At 34.0% G+C, this 15,847-nt stretch overlaps 1 protein-coding gene across 1 annotated transcript; it reads left to right on the forward strand.

Annotated features, from left to right (window-relative positions):
* Positions 1–2,669: 2,669 nt before the first annotated feature.
* Positions 2,670–14,382, forward strand: LOC129889495 (tryptophan--tRNA ligase, cytoplasmic). Its single transcript, XM_055964808.1, has 12 exons — positions 2,670–3,153; positions 3,247–3,432; positions 3,962–4,013; positions 4,095–4,160; positions 4,856–4,939; positions 5,633–5,725; positions 8,246–8,326; positions 12,789–12,860; positions 13,073–13,141; positions 13,261–13,371; positions 13,949–14,008; positions 14,113–14,382. The coding sequence occupies exons 1-11, from the start codon at positions 2,807–2,809 to the stop codon at positions 13,997–13,999; spliced, it is 1,212 nt and encodes a 403-aa protein (XP_055820783.1). The 5' UTR covers positions 2,670–2,806; the 3' UTR covers positions 14,000–14,008; positions 14,113–14,382.
* Positions 14,383–15,847: the final 1,465 nt, after the last annotated feature.

Genomic DNA, 15,847 nt, shown 5'->3' on the forward strand with positions numbered 1-15,847 from the left:
GATTCATCTTCATCATGTATCTTTTAATTGCATTTTTTTCATGTTTTTTGAAGATTATTTTTGTATACACCTATATGTTTCATCTATTTTCATAGGGCTTGGGGGGGTTTATGAAGATTATTTTTGGATACACCTATATGTTTCATCTATTTTCATAGGGCTTGGGGGGTTTTATGAAGATTATTTTTGTATATATTTATATGTTTCATCTATATGAATTTCTTTATGTTAACAACTTATATATATGTACAGAGATTGTGGACTGTATTTGCTCGTTTTTGTGTAGTATTTGAGCGATGACAGAGGTATTTCTGTTGAAACCATTGATGCTGAGTTCACTACTATAGGAGTATGCTGCAAAGAAGATTGACAGTAAAATTGACAAGAGAATTTTAGTTGAATTAAAAATTGATACCTGACTTTCTAATTAGACATGAACGTATTAATGTAGTTTAATATTTAAATATCCTTTCTAGTCATGTTGTATGCAAATAAAAACTTATTTAGTATCCAAGTATTAAAATCAAGACTGTTTGTTAGAATGAGTATACAAGTATTTAAATTAATAACAGTTTGATAAGAGAATTTTAGTTGAATTTCAAAGTTACTCTGAAATTTGTAGCAACGAATGTATTAATATATTTTAATATTTTAATATCTTACTTAGTCATTGCCCACTGGTTGGTTCATTAGCTTGAATTAATGTTTACATTTCTAATTTAACAAACAATCAAATAAAACAAGTGTGTGCAATGAAAAACTATTTTTATTCAATAATTCGACATAATCAAAATTAATGAACAAACACTAAAAATCAAGTCAAAACGTAGCAACCGGAAATGTATTACTTCTGGCCTACGGGATAATAATATGACTACCTTTACGAAACTTGAATAACAATAAGTTAATAATAGAGACAAGTAGAGGAACATATGTATTTCAATTTTTTTCGCCACTCTGATTAGAATTCAATCCGATCTTATCGTTACTGTAACTGACATTCCTTTAATAGAAAGTTGAGAGTTTTAGGAATGTAAATAAAGGAATGTCAGTTACAGTAACGATAATTACCTTATTTAATGCATTATATTAATACTTGTATTGCTATATAATTTTTTTTAAAAAAAAATTACACAACGAATTTTAGATAGAAAATATAGTAATTTTAAGTAATTATTATTTTTGTTCATTTTCACAAATTATGAATTTTTCATATTTAGGAAAAAAAATATATAACTTAAAACATATAAATTACGTATCAAAATAAAAAAATTAAATCGTGTACAAACGCCCTTAAGTTTGAGGATAATTTTGAAAATTTTGTTAAAAGTGGGAAAAAATTGGGAACATATAGCCGGCGTTTGACCACAAATTTTCAAGTATTTTTGACAAGTCATTTTTTGATGAAGTTTTGGATGAAGTTTCACCATGCGTTTGGCCATAGATTTTGGGAGAAATATTTAGCTTTTTAAAAAATATGATCCTGAAAAGGGTTAAATATACCCCTGTATTATTTGAAATAGTTTAAATATACATTTGTTATACTTTCGGGCTAAATATACCCTCCTGTTATACTTTCGGTTCAAATATACCTGTCTCATTATACTTTGGTACAAATTAACCTTTAATTTTAATAGAAAAACATTTGAAAAACTCAAAATTAAATAACTCATTTTCAATTTTAATATATATAATTTTTTTAGGAATAAATAAAATTTTCAGGTACTAATTTGAATTTTTTTCTTAGAAATGACAATACAACACTAATATATGAAATTTCTAAGTATTAATTTGAATTTTTTTCTTACAAAATGATAAGACATTTTAGAAATTTCATGTATTAATACTTAAAATTATGCAATGCATTCTATATTGTCATTTCTATAGAAAAAAAAAACTCAAATTAGTATTTGAAAATTTTATTTATTCCTAAAAAAGTTGATATTTAAAATTTATTATTTAACTTTGAGCTTTTCAAGTGTTATTCCGTTAAAATTAAAGGCGAATTTGTATCAAAGTATAATGCGAGGGGTATATTTGAACCGAAAGTATAACAGGAGAGGTATATTTAAACAATTTTTAATAGTACATGTGTATATTTGATCCTTTTCCGAATATGATTTATAATAGTACATGGTATATTTGACCCTTTTCCGAATATGATTTATACTCACAAGTTATAAAAATTATTAAAATTACCCTTAAGTTTGTATTATCATTTTATAATGAACATATTCCGTTAAAAAATAACATTATAACATAATTGATGATAATCAACAATAACAAAACAACAATATGGAAAAAACAGTACAATAATCACATACTCCAAGTTTTCACTGATTCAAGATAAATTATAACTCATCCAAAACAAGTTATAATGGAATTAGTTGTAGATAAATATTAATTCAGATTAATAGATGATGAATATTTTTATAAAATATAAAAGTTTGTTAAAAAATTACCCAAATACGCCCAAGTTCTATTTTGTTCCAAAAACTTCGAAACTTGGGTTTTTTGCCGAGTAAATAATAAGTTAAATAGCCAAACACTAATTTTCAATTTTTTTCAAATATATTTGTGGCCAAAAAATAGTGGTGGAGTAAAAGGGTACATTTGGCCATTTTCTTAAAAAAATAATAATACAGTAATTAATTTTGTTTATTTATCTCTGCTAAATCTCATTAAGATTTTTCACTTCCCACTGAATCCCAAATCCTCAAACTCGCCGGCCTCGCCGCAAGTCGCCGCCGGTGCCGGAAAGCCATTTTCGTCCCCTGCAAATCTCAGTACCCTCTTGAGACTAGCAATGGAGAAAACGGAGCTGAAAGACGAAAAAAGCAAAGAGGTAGAAGAGGAGCAAGTAGTGAACCCATGGGAAGTGTCAGCAAAAGACGGCGGGAAGATTGACTATGACAAATTGATCGACAAATTTGGTTGCCAAAGGCTTGACGAGTCCTTAATTCAGAGAGTTCAACGTCTTACTAACCGCGTACCCCATGTTTTCCTTCGCCGTGGAGTTTTCTTTGCTCATCGTGATTTCAGTGATATATTGGATTCTTACGAAAAAGGGGAGAAGTTCTATTTGTACACTGGCAGAGGACCCTCTTCTGAAGCTTTGCATTTGGGTCATCTTATCCCTTTCATGTTTACAAAGTAATTGGGATTTGAATGCATAATGCTTCTTTGGGTCTTTTTAAAAAATATTTGCTTACTTTGGGTTTGTGAATTTGTTTTATTGTGCTGCAGGTACTTGCAAGATGCTTTTAAGGTGCCACTTGTAATACAGTTGACTGATGATGAGAAATGTATGTGGAAGAATTTGTCAGTGGAAGAAAGCCAGAGACTTGCTCGTGAGAATGCCAAAGACATTATTGCTTGTGGATTTGATATTTCAAAGACGTTTATTTTCTCTGATTTTGACTATGTTGGTGGGTAAGTAGCCTCTTTTTTTCTTTAGTTATACTATAAGGAAAATGTTAATATTGAGAATTCTTTTTTAAGATTGTGTTGTTTTAGTGTGTGGTGGTATAGAATCAAGTATACATATGGTAATCATACAAGAAGTGGTATATGGTATTGAAGTATACAGAGTCAGAGTTGGGGTATTTGTAAAGTGACACAAGTCATTTTCCTATTTTTGATGGAAAGTGCCCTTAATGAAAGAGTGTGTTTTTTCTTTTAGGGGGTGGCAGGCAGGAGACCTATTTAATTATATATGGTTTTCATGTTTCAGTTAGTTGCTTCGGATGTGATTACAGTGGGTGTTGCTTTTTAGAATGATAATTTTGGTTTACATTGTATATTGTAAGTAAAATTTTAACGATCGTAAAAGAATGCAATCAGCTTGTGCTTTCTTTCAAATTTATGTGTCAACTCCATGATTTTTATTTACACACTTTATGATGTGTTTCTTGTTTGACAACTTTTAGTATTGGTGCTAACCAGAACTCTTTTTGCGCAGCGCCTTTTACAAGAACATGGTCAGGGTGGCAAAATGCGTCACATACAATAAGGTGATTACTGCTACTTTATATCTAGAGGAGCGTCTTATGTTAAAGTTCTTAAAGTATTGTGCTGTATGGTTTGTTTTTCAGGTTGTTGGCATTTTTGGTTTCACAGGTGAAGATCACATTGGGAAAGTTAGTTTTCCACCAGTTCAGGTAGCATACTCCTCAATGTTGTAACTGTAGTCTGTTTATAGCTTACTCTATTGTGCAAAAACTTTTTTTCCAAGTTTTGGACAAATGCTTTTGGAAAGATCTTTATACTTACTATTTTTAAGTGATCTTTATATTTCCATCCCTCCAGTGTCCCTTTATAAAATCTAAGAAATGAAAACAGAAAGAAATATATAGAAAACCACAATGCTTTGATAGACAGTCCTCAACCAAAGAAACAATATAGCACAGAGAGGTACTTTACTAAGACCTTTCTGTGCTTCCATTTGTGAAGCTTATGTGCATTATATTTCAAAATTGTTTTCCTAGTTTTACGTGAAATAGATAAACTTTGGAAAAACTCAAAAGCTTGAAGAAGCTGGAATAGTATACTACACCTAATCAACAACAACATACCTTGTGAAATCCCACAAAGTGGGGTCTGGGGAGGGTAGAGTGTACGCAGACCTTACCATTACCTCGTAGAGGTAGAAAGACTGTTTCCGAAAGACCCTCGGCTCAAGTGTATATACTTCACCTAATCCCCCCCCCCCCACCAAATAAAATAAATAAATAAATGGAATAGTAGCTTACTCTGAATCTTATATGGTTTTTATCTTTTCCTCAAAACTTAGAAATTTTGAATTTGGTTTTGGATGTATGGAGAAACTTACATTGCTGAATTTTCAAAATTACAGGCTGTGCCATCCTTCCCCAGTTCATTTCCTCATATCTTTGGCAATGAGAACATTCGCTGTTTGATTCCATGTGCCATTGACCAGGTTTTCTATTGCTCCTATTTTTCTGTTAGATTTCCTCAAATATATATATATATATTGAAACTGGTAATGTTATTTCTTCTATAAAAATTTGACTTAAGATATTTGACTTATAAAAAGGAAATGCTGGATGGACCATCTCAAAATTCTGTTTGTTCCTGTTCAAATGATGGTATTATATAATTGGGGCTCAAATTATTGTCTCGTGGTATTACTAAAAGTTGGAAGCAACATTATCTCTTAATAAGTGCCTTTCCTTGTACTGCATAATTTGCTGATGATATATCTCGCCTTTCTTTTGGGTTGTTAGATCTGTGTGCGCGGTGAATAGACATTAGCCTGAGCCAACCTTGAGCTATTTTCTAGTTAAATATTCTAATTGGTTAGTTTGTGGGCGTATGGTTATTGACACAATTTAGCAAGTTCAAGCTTTCATATAGATCTGCTGGATTAAATAGGCCAGATAAGCGGGAAATCTCCTGATTTACTTTAAATTAAATTGATTAGCGGATATATAGACAGTGTCATGTTATCTTCAAAGAAAAAATAAAACAAATCAAAAAGATGGAGGTCATGTTGGGTTTTTACTACTTCATTTCTTTCTTTTCCTACATGCAATGTCTCTCATGATTTTTTTATTGATAGTTTTCCCCTCGTTTCTAGTGAAAGAACTAACACCAGTAAGTGATTTTTCAGGATCCGTATTTCCGAATGACTCGAGATGTTGCTCCTCGGATAGGTTATCACAAGCCTGCTTTGATTGAAGCATCATTCTTTCCTGCTCTTCAGGTTTTTCCCTCCTTATAGACCAGTGACTGACCAATTTAAGTTTTGTTATAAATTTATGATCAATTTCACTTTCTTTTACAGTTAATTAGTAGGAATAATTTGTTCTATTATGTTTGTCTGTCCTCAACTTGTTGCAACGAGGGTTTAACTCTTCTGACCACAAGATGGCCCCAACGCCACCTAAAGGAAAAAAATTGCAGCATCATTAATCAGATAGAAAGAATCACTATCACCTCAATGACCTGTGATGTGATCCTTTTGAGCTGTGGCAATCTCTAAAGCCTAATTCCTTAATGGAAGCTCTGTTCTGCATTTGTTCTAAATTGTGGTTATATATATGTGTGTGTATTTCAGCATCTTATTTTCTTATAGTTAACTATAACCTTTCTGAATGACAAAGTTTTTGCAATTAACTGCATGTGCTTCTTCACAGCTCATAAACCAATATATGTAGCATCTTTTGGTCATAGACCTGTAAAACATAGATAAATCTAGTTTGTTTATTTTTTTGTTTAATTTTTGTATAGGCCGAGTAATGCAGTATTTCTGAAAGCTTTATCTCCCCATGGAATTCTTCCAGTACCTAGAACCTGAGTCGTGGTTCTTCATGCTAGAGAAGCAGTTTGCGACTACGATACCTAGTTGCCTGCTCCATAAGATATGCAAAGTTTATTTAAGAACACTTTCCATTTACCATAGCATCAACTTCTCAAAAAATATTAATCTGATTTAGAATCTGTTTAATGAAAAATCCATAAAGCATGTGAATGACAGTCCTTCCTCCTTCATGAAGGAAACACAACAAAAAAAATTCTTTGTGAGATGTTCAATTGAGTCAAGCAAAGCCCCATATCTTCAGTAACTTTTTGATAAAGGATTAGTCCTAGTTGGATACTGTATGTAGAATCCTTGCGAGTCCGGTGCCTAAAGGGCAACATTTTGTTGCAAAAATGCCAAAAGGGCTACTAAAAAATGAAAAAAAAACAAAGGGGTAAAGGCGCAGGGCGCCCCAGGCCTTGCCCTTTTTCTATTAACGGACGTTAAACAGAGAAAGAGGGAGGCGCAGCACCCTACACGCCTTCCTCATAAGTGGGGCCCTGCGTCATCATCTCCAGCCCCCCACCCCACCCCACCCCCAAAACGGACTGTCATCATCTTGTTGATTTTTCTTTTCTGAACCTAAAGGAATATCCAGAGGCTTCTGTTCATTGGACCTGGTAGGCTGGTAGCCCCTAAATTTAAGTTGCTGCTGAATGTGGTTGATGCAGTTGTATCAAGTGTTTCTGAAAGATATAGTCCATAAAAATCCGATGCTTCTCCTTACGGATCTCCTTAAGAACGCGTGTTATTTTCTCCTTCAAGTTCCTGAAACGCACAAGGACAAGTTTATTATTGTGGTGCTTATGTTTGGCACCAGGTGAACTCAGAGGGACCTTATCAAATGATTCAAGTCTTGTCAGCACACCTCTTGCGACTTCCTCCTCGTTCGTCGTTGCTAAATGTCTATTCAACTTTTCTGCAGATTCAAATCCAGCAGACCTTCCTGTAATATTTTAAGGAACAACTCCTCTCTCATGTTTAGTAAATCATGAGCATCCAAAAATAGCTTCGACTCTTCAACTGACACATTTTAGTCCGCTCTCTAAAATAAAGTGACTGTGTACGACGAAGAGTGAAGTTTGTAGTAATTCGTTGCTTCCCGTTCTTGTTAGTATCACATTGCTTTAAGTGATTCATAGCAAGCATAGCAGCACACAACTCACATGTGTTGTTGTTGGTAACAACATCCTTTTTTTTCTCACATGAGTTGTCTGGCCTTGGGCTGAAAGGAAAAAGATGGGCCACATTAAGAGGAAGGCGTGCGAGCCCCTGCACCTTATAAGGCGTGTGGGGTCGTGCCGCCTTCCCTATTTCTCCGTTTAACCCCGTTAACAGGAGAGGGGCAAGGCGTGGGGAGCCCTGCGCCTTTGCCCCTTTGTTTTTTTTTCCATTTTTTAGTTGCCCTTTTGACATTTTTGCAACAAAATGTTGCCCTTTAGACTCTGGACTCAAATCCTTGCTGTCCATGGCCTCTGTATGAATGTTGTCTTCTACTAGGTAGATGGAAATGCGTACCACTAAATCATTTTCCGCATTTGAAAATGTCAAAAAGGTTCTATATTCTTTTCTTTTTTCATTTTCCCTCCATTTTTACCACTTTCACACTTTTTGCAGTTAAATTTGGTTCTTAATTTGTGCAATTGCAAATGATTCTTGAGTTCTAACTTATATGAAAGGTATCACTAACTATACGATGGTTATTTCATTTCATCTTTGTTCTTTGTCTGATGTGCCCACCCCCATGCTGGTATCTGTCTGATTCCAATTAAGTAGAAATAAAACTGGTTCTCATCCTTGTTATTTGTTAAATTAGTTTGTGCACACATGTTTCAGCTTATGTTTTTTAAGGTGTCTGCTTGTGAAAATTATCATACGTCTCTTCTGTTGATATTTTACTTTTCCGTTGTTGAACATTTGCAGGGGGAGAATGGAAAAATGTCTGCTAGTGATCCAAATTCTGCCATATATGTGACCGATTCAGCAAAAGAGATAAAAAACAAGGTTGGGCTTTTAAATATATTATTGCATATTTTCTCAAAAAATGTATTTTTACACATTTCATACACATAATATGTGAATGCTTGTCTGCTTTTGGAAAGGACATCCTTTTGTGCATACTCCTGTTTTTATTGATCTCCTTTTTCTGTGTTGTCCTTTCCTTCTTGGAGGAGGGAGGGAGGATTACTATATATAGACATTCTATAAAATTCATTAGAAACTCAGATCTCAGTAGAGATTAAAAAACATATTTCTTCCATCCATCTAAGCCTTCATGGATATAGTTACCCGGTATATGTGTTGGTGGGAGTTGGCATGTATCCGGGGGAATAATTGTGAGTTGCCTCGGACACCACTTTCATAAAGAAAATCATCAGAAACAATCATGCTGAAGTGAGCAAGTATATTAATAAAGTGATTGTTGTACGACACAAAGTATAAAAAAATGGCAGTCCGGTGCACTAAAGCTCCCGCTATGCGCAGGATCCGGGGAAGGGCCCGACCACAAGGGTCTATTGTACGCAGCCTTACCTTGCATTTCTGCCAGAGGCTGTTTCCAAGGCTTGAACCCGTGACCTCCTGGTCACATGACAGCAACTTTACCAGTTACTCCAAGACTCCCCTTCTGTACGACACAAAGTATGATATTCAATATTGGAGGATGGAGTTTCGGATACATAAATTTGGAAATAAGATGTATTTATGTCCAGTTGTGGGCCTTTTCTTGACTAAATTTAATAAAACTTCAGATTTTACATCAGTATCCTTAATTCATTACACTAATTTGACAACAACGAACTCTTTGAGATATTTCTTCTATAATTGATTGTTATTACATATAGTATCTAGGAGCATTGGAGAAAATAAGGAAACAGTGGAGAATAATGCATTCTCATAGACTTCTAGAAGGGATTAAGCAATACCTTTTGTTTAGAGAAAGATCTTATCGTTCCAACCAATAGAGAAAGACTATGGTCTCCACTAGGGGTGTCAAATGGGCGGGTTGGGTTGAAATTGAGAATATTAAAATGGGTTGAAATAAAAATCGGATTGGGTCATGACCCGCCCAAATTTACTTTGGGCTAAAATTCGGGTTGGGTCATGACCCGCCCAATTTGATCCGCTTAATCTCAATAATTTTAACATATTATTATTTACTTGTTATAACCCCAATTTGAATTTCAACTTAAGAAATTAAAAATAAAAATTTATAAATGGATAGATTAATCTTAAAAGATATAAAATAGATAGTAATTCATATCTTTAATATGAGAGTATACATTACACCAATGCAAATAAAGAGCCTTAAAACGGGTTGAAATTGGAGATTAAGTTGGGCTCAATTGAAGATTATTTTAAAATGGGTTAAGGCTTGAATGGGTTGAGATTGAACCCAATACAAATTATCTTGAGCCCAACCTATAAAAGTTTGGGCGGGTTACCTATATTTGGGCTCATTTTGACACCCCTAGTCTCCACAAATTTTTCAAAACCAGCTGTTAGCCTGAAAATTGAAACCATATTTTCTAACCATTAGCATTATTCAACTTGTGAAAGCAGTGACTATAAATAATGGCAAGCAACTGAAGACCTGTGATACATGAGAGTTATCACTATAAAAACTTTTGTTAAGGCATTGGCACTGGGCAGATAATCAAGGTCATCTTGTTGCAATAAGGAAAATGGAAAAAATGAACGCACAACAAAATTAAATAGATCTATATCTATGGAACAAAAGGTGTTTATCAGTAAATGGTCTCCCTGTCAAATTGAAAAACATGGATATGTACTATATTTAGGATGATGGTTGTGAGTGTGGAAATACTTTCTTCTTTTTGGCCATAATTCCACATAGGATGAGATTTATACTTTTGTCTATACAAAGCCTTACTCTGCTCACTTCGCCCCACCAAAACTCAACTAAGGTCAGTTATTTTTCTTTTAATGATTGAGGGAAGGGGAGAGGGGATAATTTCAACTATGCTCGGTTACCTATAAAGTGCTTACCCATTTCTGTTGGTAAGCATTTCGTTAGCTACTGATCAAGTTTCAGCTGCCACCAAATAAAGAAATATATAATAAAACTAAAATAGGAAAACAGAGAAGTTAAGAAACTAGGATGAGATTTTGCTCTTAGGTCAAGTTATTCTATGTTTCCAATCTTAGATGTTAAAAAATTTCCCAGTCAGTAAATGTGAACAATTTTTGTTCCCCCAGGCTTTGGTCTAGTGGTACGCGTGATGTGTGGGTTAGATGCACATCATGGGCTCGAGATGTGCCACAAATAAAAGCCTGGTATTTTAGTGGAGAAGAGTAGAGGGGCGTGTCCATTGTCCATTGAATTTCCTACCTTGCTCTACTGGCCCTCGGGGATATTTTGGTTATGAAAAAAGTGCGACTAATTGCTGTTGTGTGCTTGATGGTGAATTTTTCTGCTACTCATCTTCACCTTCAATGCCTTTTAGATGAAGAAACTGCACTATATGGGAATTTTAATTTCATTTAGCTGGTAGATTGTATGGAAATTGAACTGATTTTGGGTCATTCACTGTCGCTGTTGGACATAGTGTTGGATTAATTCTCGTTACTGTTATTGTTATCATTGATACTAGTGGTCAATGAATTGGTTGAGAACCATGAGGTCTCGGATCAAATCCCAGCGGAGACAAAAAAGACTAGGTGATTCTTCCCTTCTGTCCTAGCCTGGACAGAGTTACCTGGTACCTGTTGCTGGTGGGAGGTGGTAGGTATCGTGTGGAATTAGTCGAGGTGTGTAAAAGCTAGCCCGGACACCACGGTCATCACAAAAAAAATAAATCAAAATTGTAATTGAATTGCTAACTTTCCAACCTATTCGGTTAACAATGATATTTTTCTTTATGTCGCTAAACAATGATATTTGTGACGGACACTCTTGAAATGAAACGTATCTCGTTCAATACCGGTTATAGATTTTTCTTCAATTGCTTTTTTGTGTCATGCTTCTCTAAGAATACCACAACTTCAATTTGTTCTTTTTAATGTTTTTGTTCGTGGGGAGTGGGGAGGGAGGAGGGAGGAGGGTTACTATATTGAGGTAGATTCAGAAGCTAAAAAATAAAAGAGGGGAGAAACCATAGAAGGACAACCAACTTTAATGGAGAAAAAACTTTCAAATGAAACCAAAGCAAAAACTAGAATAGTAAAATTATGACTACATTACAATAAAATACCTAAAGGAAACAAACTAACATGCTAAGCTAGAAGAAGAATTAATTCTGCAAACATCTTACCTTAACTAAAGTGACAGTTGCTAATAAGAAATAAAATACTCTTAAGCTCCCACAAGTTTCATCCAAGTTCATTCTAGAAAAAGGACCCTAATTAAATGAGTATTTATAGTTATGATAACCTAAGAGCCAAATGTACAAATTCCTTTAATAGTTAGCAACAACAACAACAACATACCCAGTGAAATCCCACAAGTGGGGTCTGGGGAGGGTAGAGTGTACGCAGACCTTACCACTATCTCATGGAGATAGAGAGGCTATTTTCGAAAGACCCTCAACTTAAAGTAACAGTCCCAAGAAAGGGAGAATCACAGTATAATATAATATAAATCATAACAGCCGAAACGAAAGGCGATGCAAATTCTATAAAACAAGCACAATACCAATATCAAGATAATGGGATAATCAAGGGAAATAACAATACAACTATAATGACACGTCTAGACCTAAGACCAATCCTAAACCATCACAGGGCAAGACAAACATTCTACCCCTGCTAGCCTTCTACCCTTACTAGCCTACTACCCTAATACGCGACCTTCACTTCTTCCTGTCTAAGGTCATGTCCTCGGTGATACGAAGTTGCGCTGTATTCTGTCTAATCACCTCTGCACAATACTTTTTCGGTCTACCCCTACCCCTCATCATAGCCCCCAAATCCAACCGCTCGCACCTCCTAACTGGGCCATCGACACACCTCCTCTGCACATGCCCAAACCATCTCAGTCTTGTTTCTCTCATCTTGTCTGCCACAGAGGCCACTCTCGCCTTCTCCCGAAAATGAATTAAACAAGAGTTTCTGTCACAAGATTCCTTTGATTTAAGAAGATTGATTGACCTTGGATTTCCTTGATCAGTTCCTACATAGTCTTCAAGGTGATGATACGAGATCCTTTGAGCTAAAACATTGGAACTGTAATTTCTTAGCTTGAATCCTCATAAATGGTCTACCTGAAGGATTCACTTTAACTTGTTTTAGCTTCCAGATATGCATCATATGCCTTAGTGTTCGAGTCCAGTTCCATTACAGGAGTTCTGACCTAAGTAAACTGGAAACTGAGGCAATTTGAATTTGTGAGAAGTTCTTATGTGGTTTAGCGCCATCTTAGTTCTTAATTTTTTTAAATCAATGAATACTTATCATTTCAAAAAGAAAGTTCTTTTGGAGGTTTCCTTTAAATTGTAACTATGTGCAGATAAACAGATATGCATTCTCTGGTGGACGAGACTCAATTGAGTTGCACAGGAAGTATGGAGCAAATCTGGAGGTAACCAAATTTATGTGAATCCAATGGCTAATTCTTAGGATGGAATGCATTTTTATTAAATGACTGTACATGCTTGAATATAGCGGCTTGTAAATGCAATTTATCTCTGCCTGTTTTTCATCTCTGTTGGATCAATACAGTTAACTTTGTAGCATTTTAGCCATGGAAAAAAAAAGAAGCAAACTAAACCTCTAGTCTTGGATACTATTCAGGTTGATATACCATTTAAATATCTTGGCTTTTTCCTGGACGATGATGCTGAGCTGGAACACATTAGAGAGGTTAGTATTCATACTTTCTCCTAGTGTTTCTGCACTAATAACTCAAAATTTGCATTTGTAGAACTCTAGGTTTTAGTGTTCAATTCAGTATTAGTAATACTCATTTGCTCAACTTTCAGGAATATGGTTCTGGTCGTATGCTGACAGGTGAAATTAAGAAGAGGCTTGTTGAAGTTCTTACAGAACTGGTCGAAAGACATCGACGGGCTAGGGAAGCAGTGACTGATGAGGTAACTAACAGTAATTTTCGGTGAAACCTAAATTAGCTAGTTTTTCTGAATTTCAAATTACTCATTCAACATTTTGAATTACCCTGGATTGTCAATTCAATTTGTCCTGACTATATCTGAATTTCAAATGACATGATTTTCTCTTTAGTGACCAAGGGATTCAAGCTTGGTCTGCTAGCTTAAGTGAACACAAGGAGATTGAAATTAGCACCAAGTCTCCATTTTCTTTGTCTACTTGCTTACCTAACTCATTATTACTGAGTTGTGTTTTCAATTATTCTTCCTCACGCAAGTCACAAGATATGTTAAAGGGTGTGCTGGGTGCAAGCTGGCCCTAGCACCAAAAAAGATATGTCGAGGGTGTGAGGTCTCCTCTTATGTACGACATTCCATTAGGCATTAGGGTCCTGCTTTTCCAAAGTGCTCTTTAGTGCATCTTTTACTTGTCCAAGTTACTGGATGTCTTGTCTCCTTTCTATGCTTGTCTCTTTTTATGTGCTCTATGTTTTTTTTCCCTTTTCTTTTCTGTTGTAAATTTTGATTAATTTATTTACTTGTTGCATGGTCTTTTCTGCAGATGGTAGAGGCTTTCATGGCTGTCAGACCACTTCCTAATATGTTCAATTGAATGGGCAAAGTATAAATTACTTATGGATGTTTAATTCTTTGAGGTTCATCATTATTTTCCATTTACTGAGGTTTTTCGTCGTCAATTGTAACTTCTTTTTTTCTTTCTTGTAGTTTGATACTCGTTAATTCAAGTTATGTTTGCAAGAACGACTTCAAGAAGATGGATTGTGGTAGAATTTAACATGATTTATTTTCTAATCACTTGTATCCCCCTTTGTCTGGTTCTTTTATATTTAGAGAACATTTTCCTGCCTGTACACTAATTGCTGCCATTACAAGATGCACATCCTGGACATGTTCAAAAAAATGGTTTTGCAGTATGTATTACAATGTTCAGATCTTTAAAAATTTGGGTGTCCTGGTTTTTATGATCTTTATGACTACTTTATTTGTGGCAATAAATATTAGATCGTAAGCTAGTGGTTAATGAAGTGAGTTAAGCATATATTTTTTCTGGTTCAAATTTCAGCAAAGATAAAAACACTGAGTCCCATTTACTCTAACTCTGCTGGACAAAGTTACTAATATTTGTTGCTCGTGGAAGGTGACAAATATGTCATTAATTAGTTTATTTGTGCGAAAGTTGGATGGACAGCACGATTATCAATTTTTTCTAGATCTACGGTCTTGCATAAAACGGATGTTCCTATCTATTTCTAACTACAACTACAACTTGCCCAAATCAATTACTATCTATTTCTAATTTAGTTGATATATATTTTAACTCCCAATGTTAAATTAGTATAATACTCTCAATTAAAAATGTTTCCTAATTGAATGTTAAATTATTATAATATCCCAATTAAAAACACCAATCTATGTCTATTTGAATAACATATTTTCTCTTGAAGGGTTGTGATAAGTTGTGAATTTTCGTAGAATTGTAACTTTTTCAAAGTGTTGTGCTTTTTTTTAATGAGTTGTGATTTATTTAAAGGATTATGACCTTTATGTTAAGGCACAATAAACATCTTTCCATACTACCTTTTGACTATAAATAGAAGGTTCCCTTCAATTTTTCAACCACAAAAATTCCTTGATTTTCTACTCTTCTTCTTCTTGCGCTTTAAAAATTTTCGTATTATTTACTATCATTAAGTGAGTTTGAAGTTGAGCAAAATTTAAGAAATCACTATTTTGCTAAAGTAAATCTTTAATAGGAGATATATCAAAGATTAATATATAGGGTGATAGATAGAATACATATAGAGTTAGTCGACAAGTATGCCTTTTGACTTCATTCAATAAAGGGTCTTAACATTATACAAAAATGTTAACTTTTTCTATATTTCAATTTATAATTTATAACTAATCAATTGATTTTCAAGTACGCACGCATTATATATTTTTAGTATAGATATTTTATAATAAATTATATGAAAAACACATGCAATGCACGGTCTAATGAAATCGAAAATATGCAACACTTCGCTTCTTCACCTTGAACGGAGAGGACCTTATACAAATGACTAATTTTATAAGGTTAGAGGCAATTTTCATGTTTTTTTGGACACAATTTAGTTTCGGGACAATATAAATTGGTTGATAGAAATAACATATTTGCAATAACGATGAGGTTATTTCTGAAGAATTGATCTTTTATAAATTAAATAGAAAAAAATGACATTTATGATCTCTCATATGTAAATGAAGATCTTTAGTAAAAAAAATATAAAACTAAAAAACAGTTTTGTAAAGAGCTATGAAATCAAATCTTTAGTTATTTTTAAAGCAATTTTTTAATGTTAGGATTAGTTTTTTTAAAATTCTTTCTATGAGTAAAAAGAATTATTAAAATAAGGTAACTATGATAAATTACAAAAGAAAAGGTTAATGTTATTATGAA

This window comes from Solanum dulcamara, chromosome 5 (genome assembly GCF_947179165.1).
Source record: "Solanum dulcamara chromosome 5, daSolDulc1.2, whole genome shotgun sequence".
Taxonomy (NCBI): domain Eukaryota; kingdom Viridiplantae; phylum Streptophyta; class Magnoliopsida; order Solanales; family Solanaceae; genus Solanum; species Solanum dulcamara.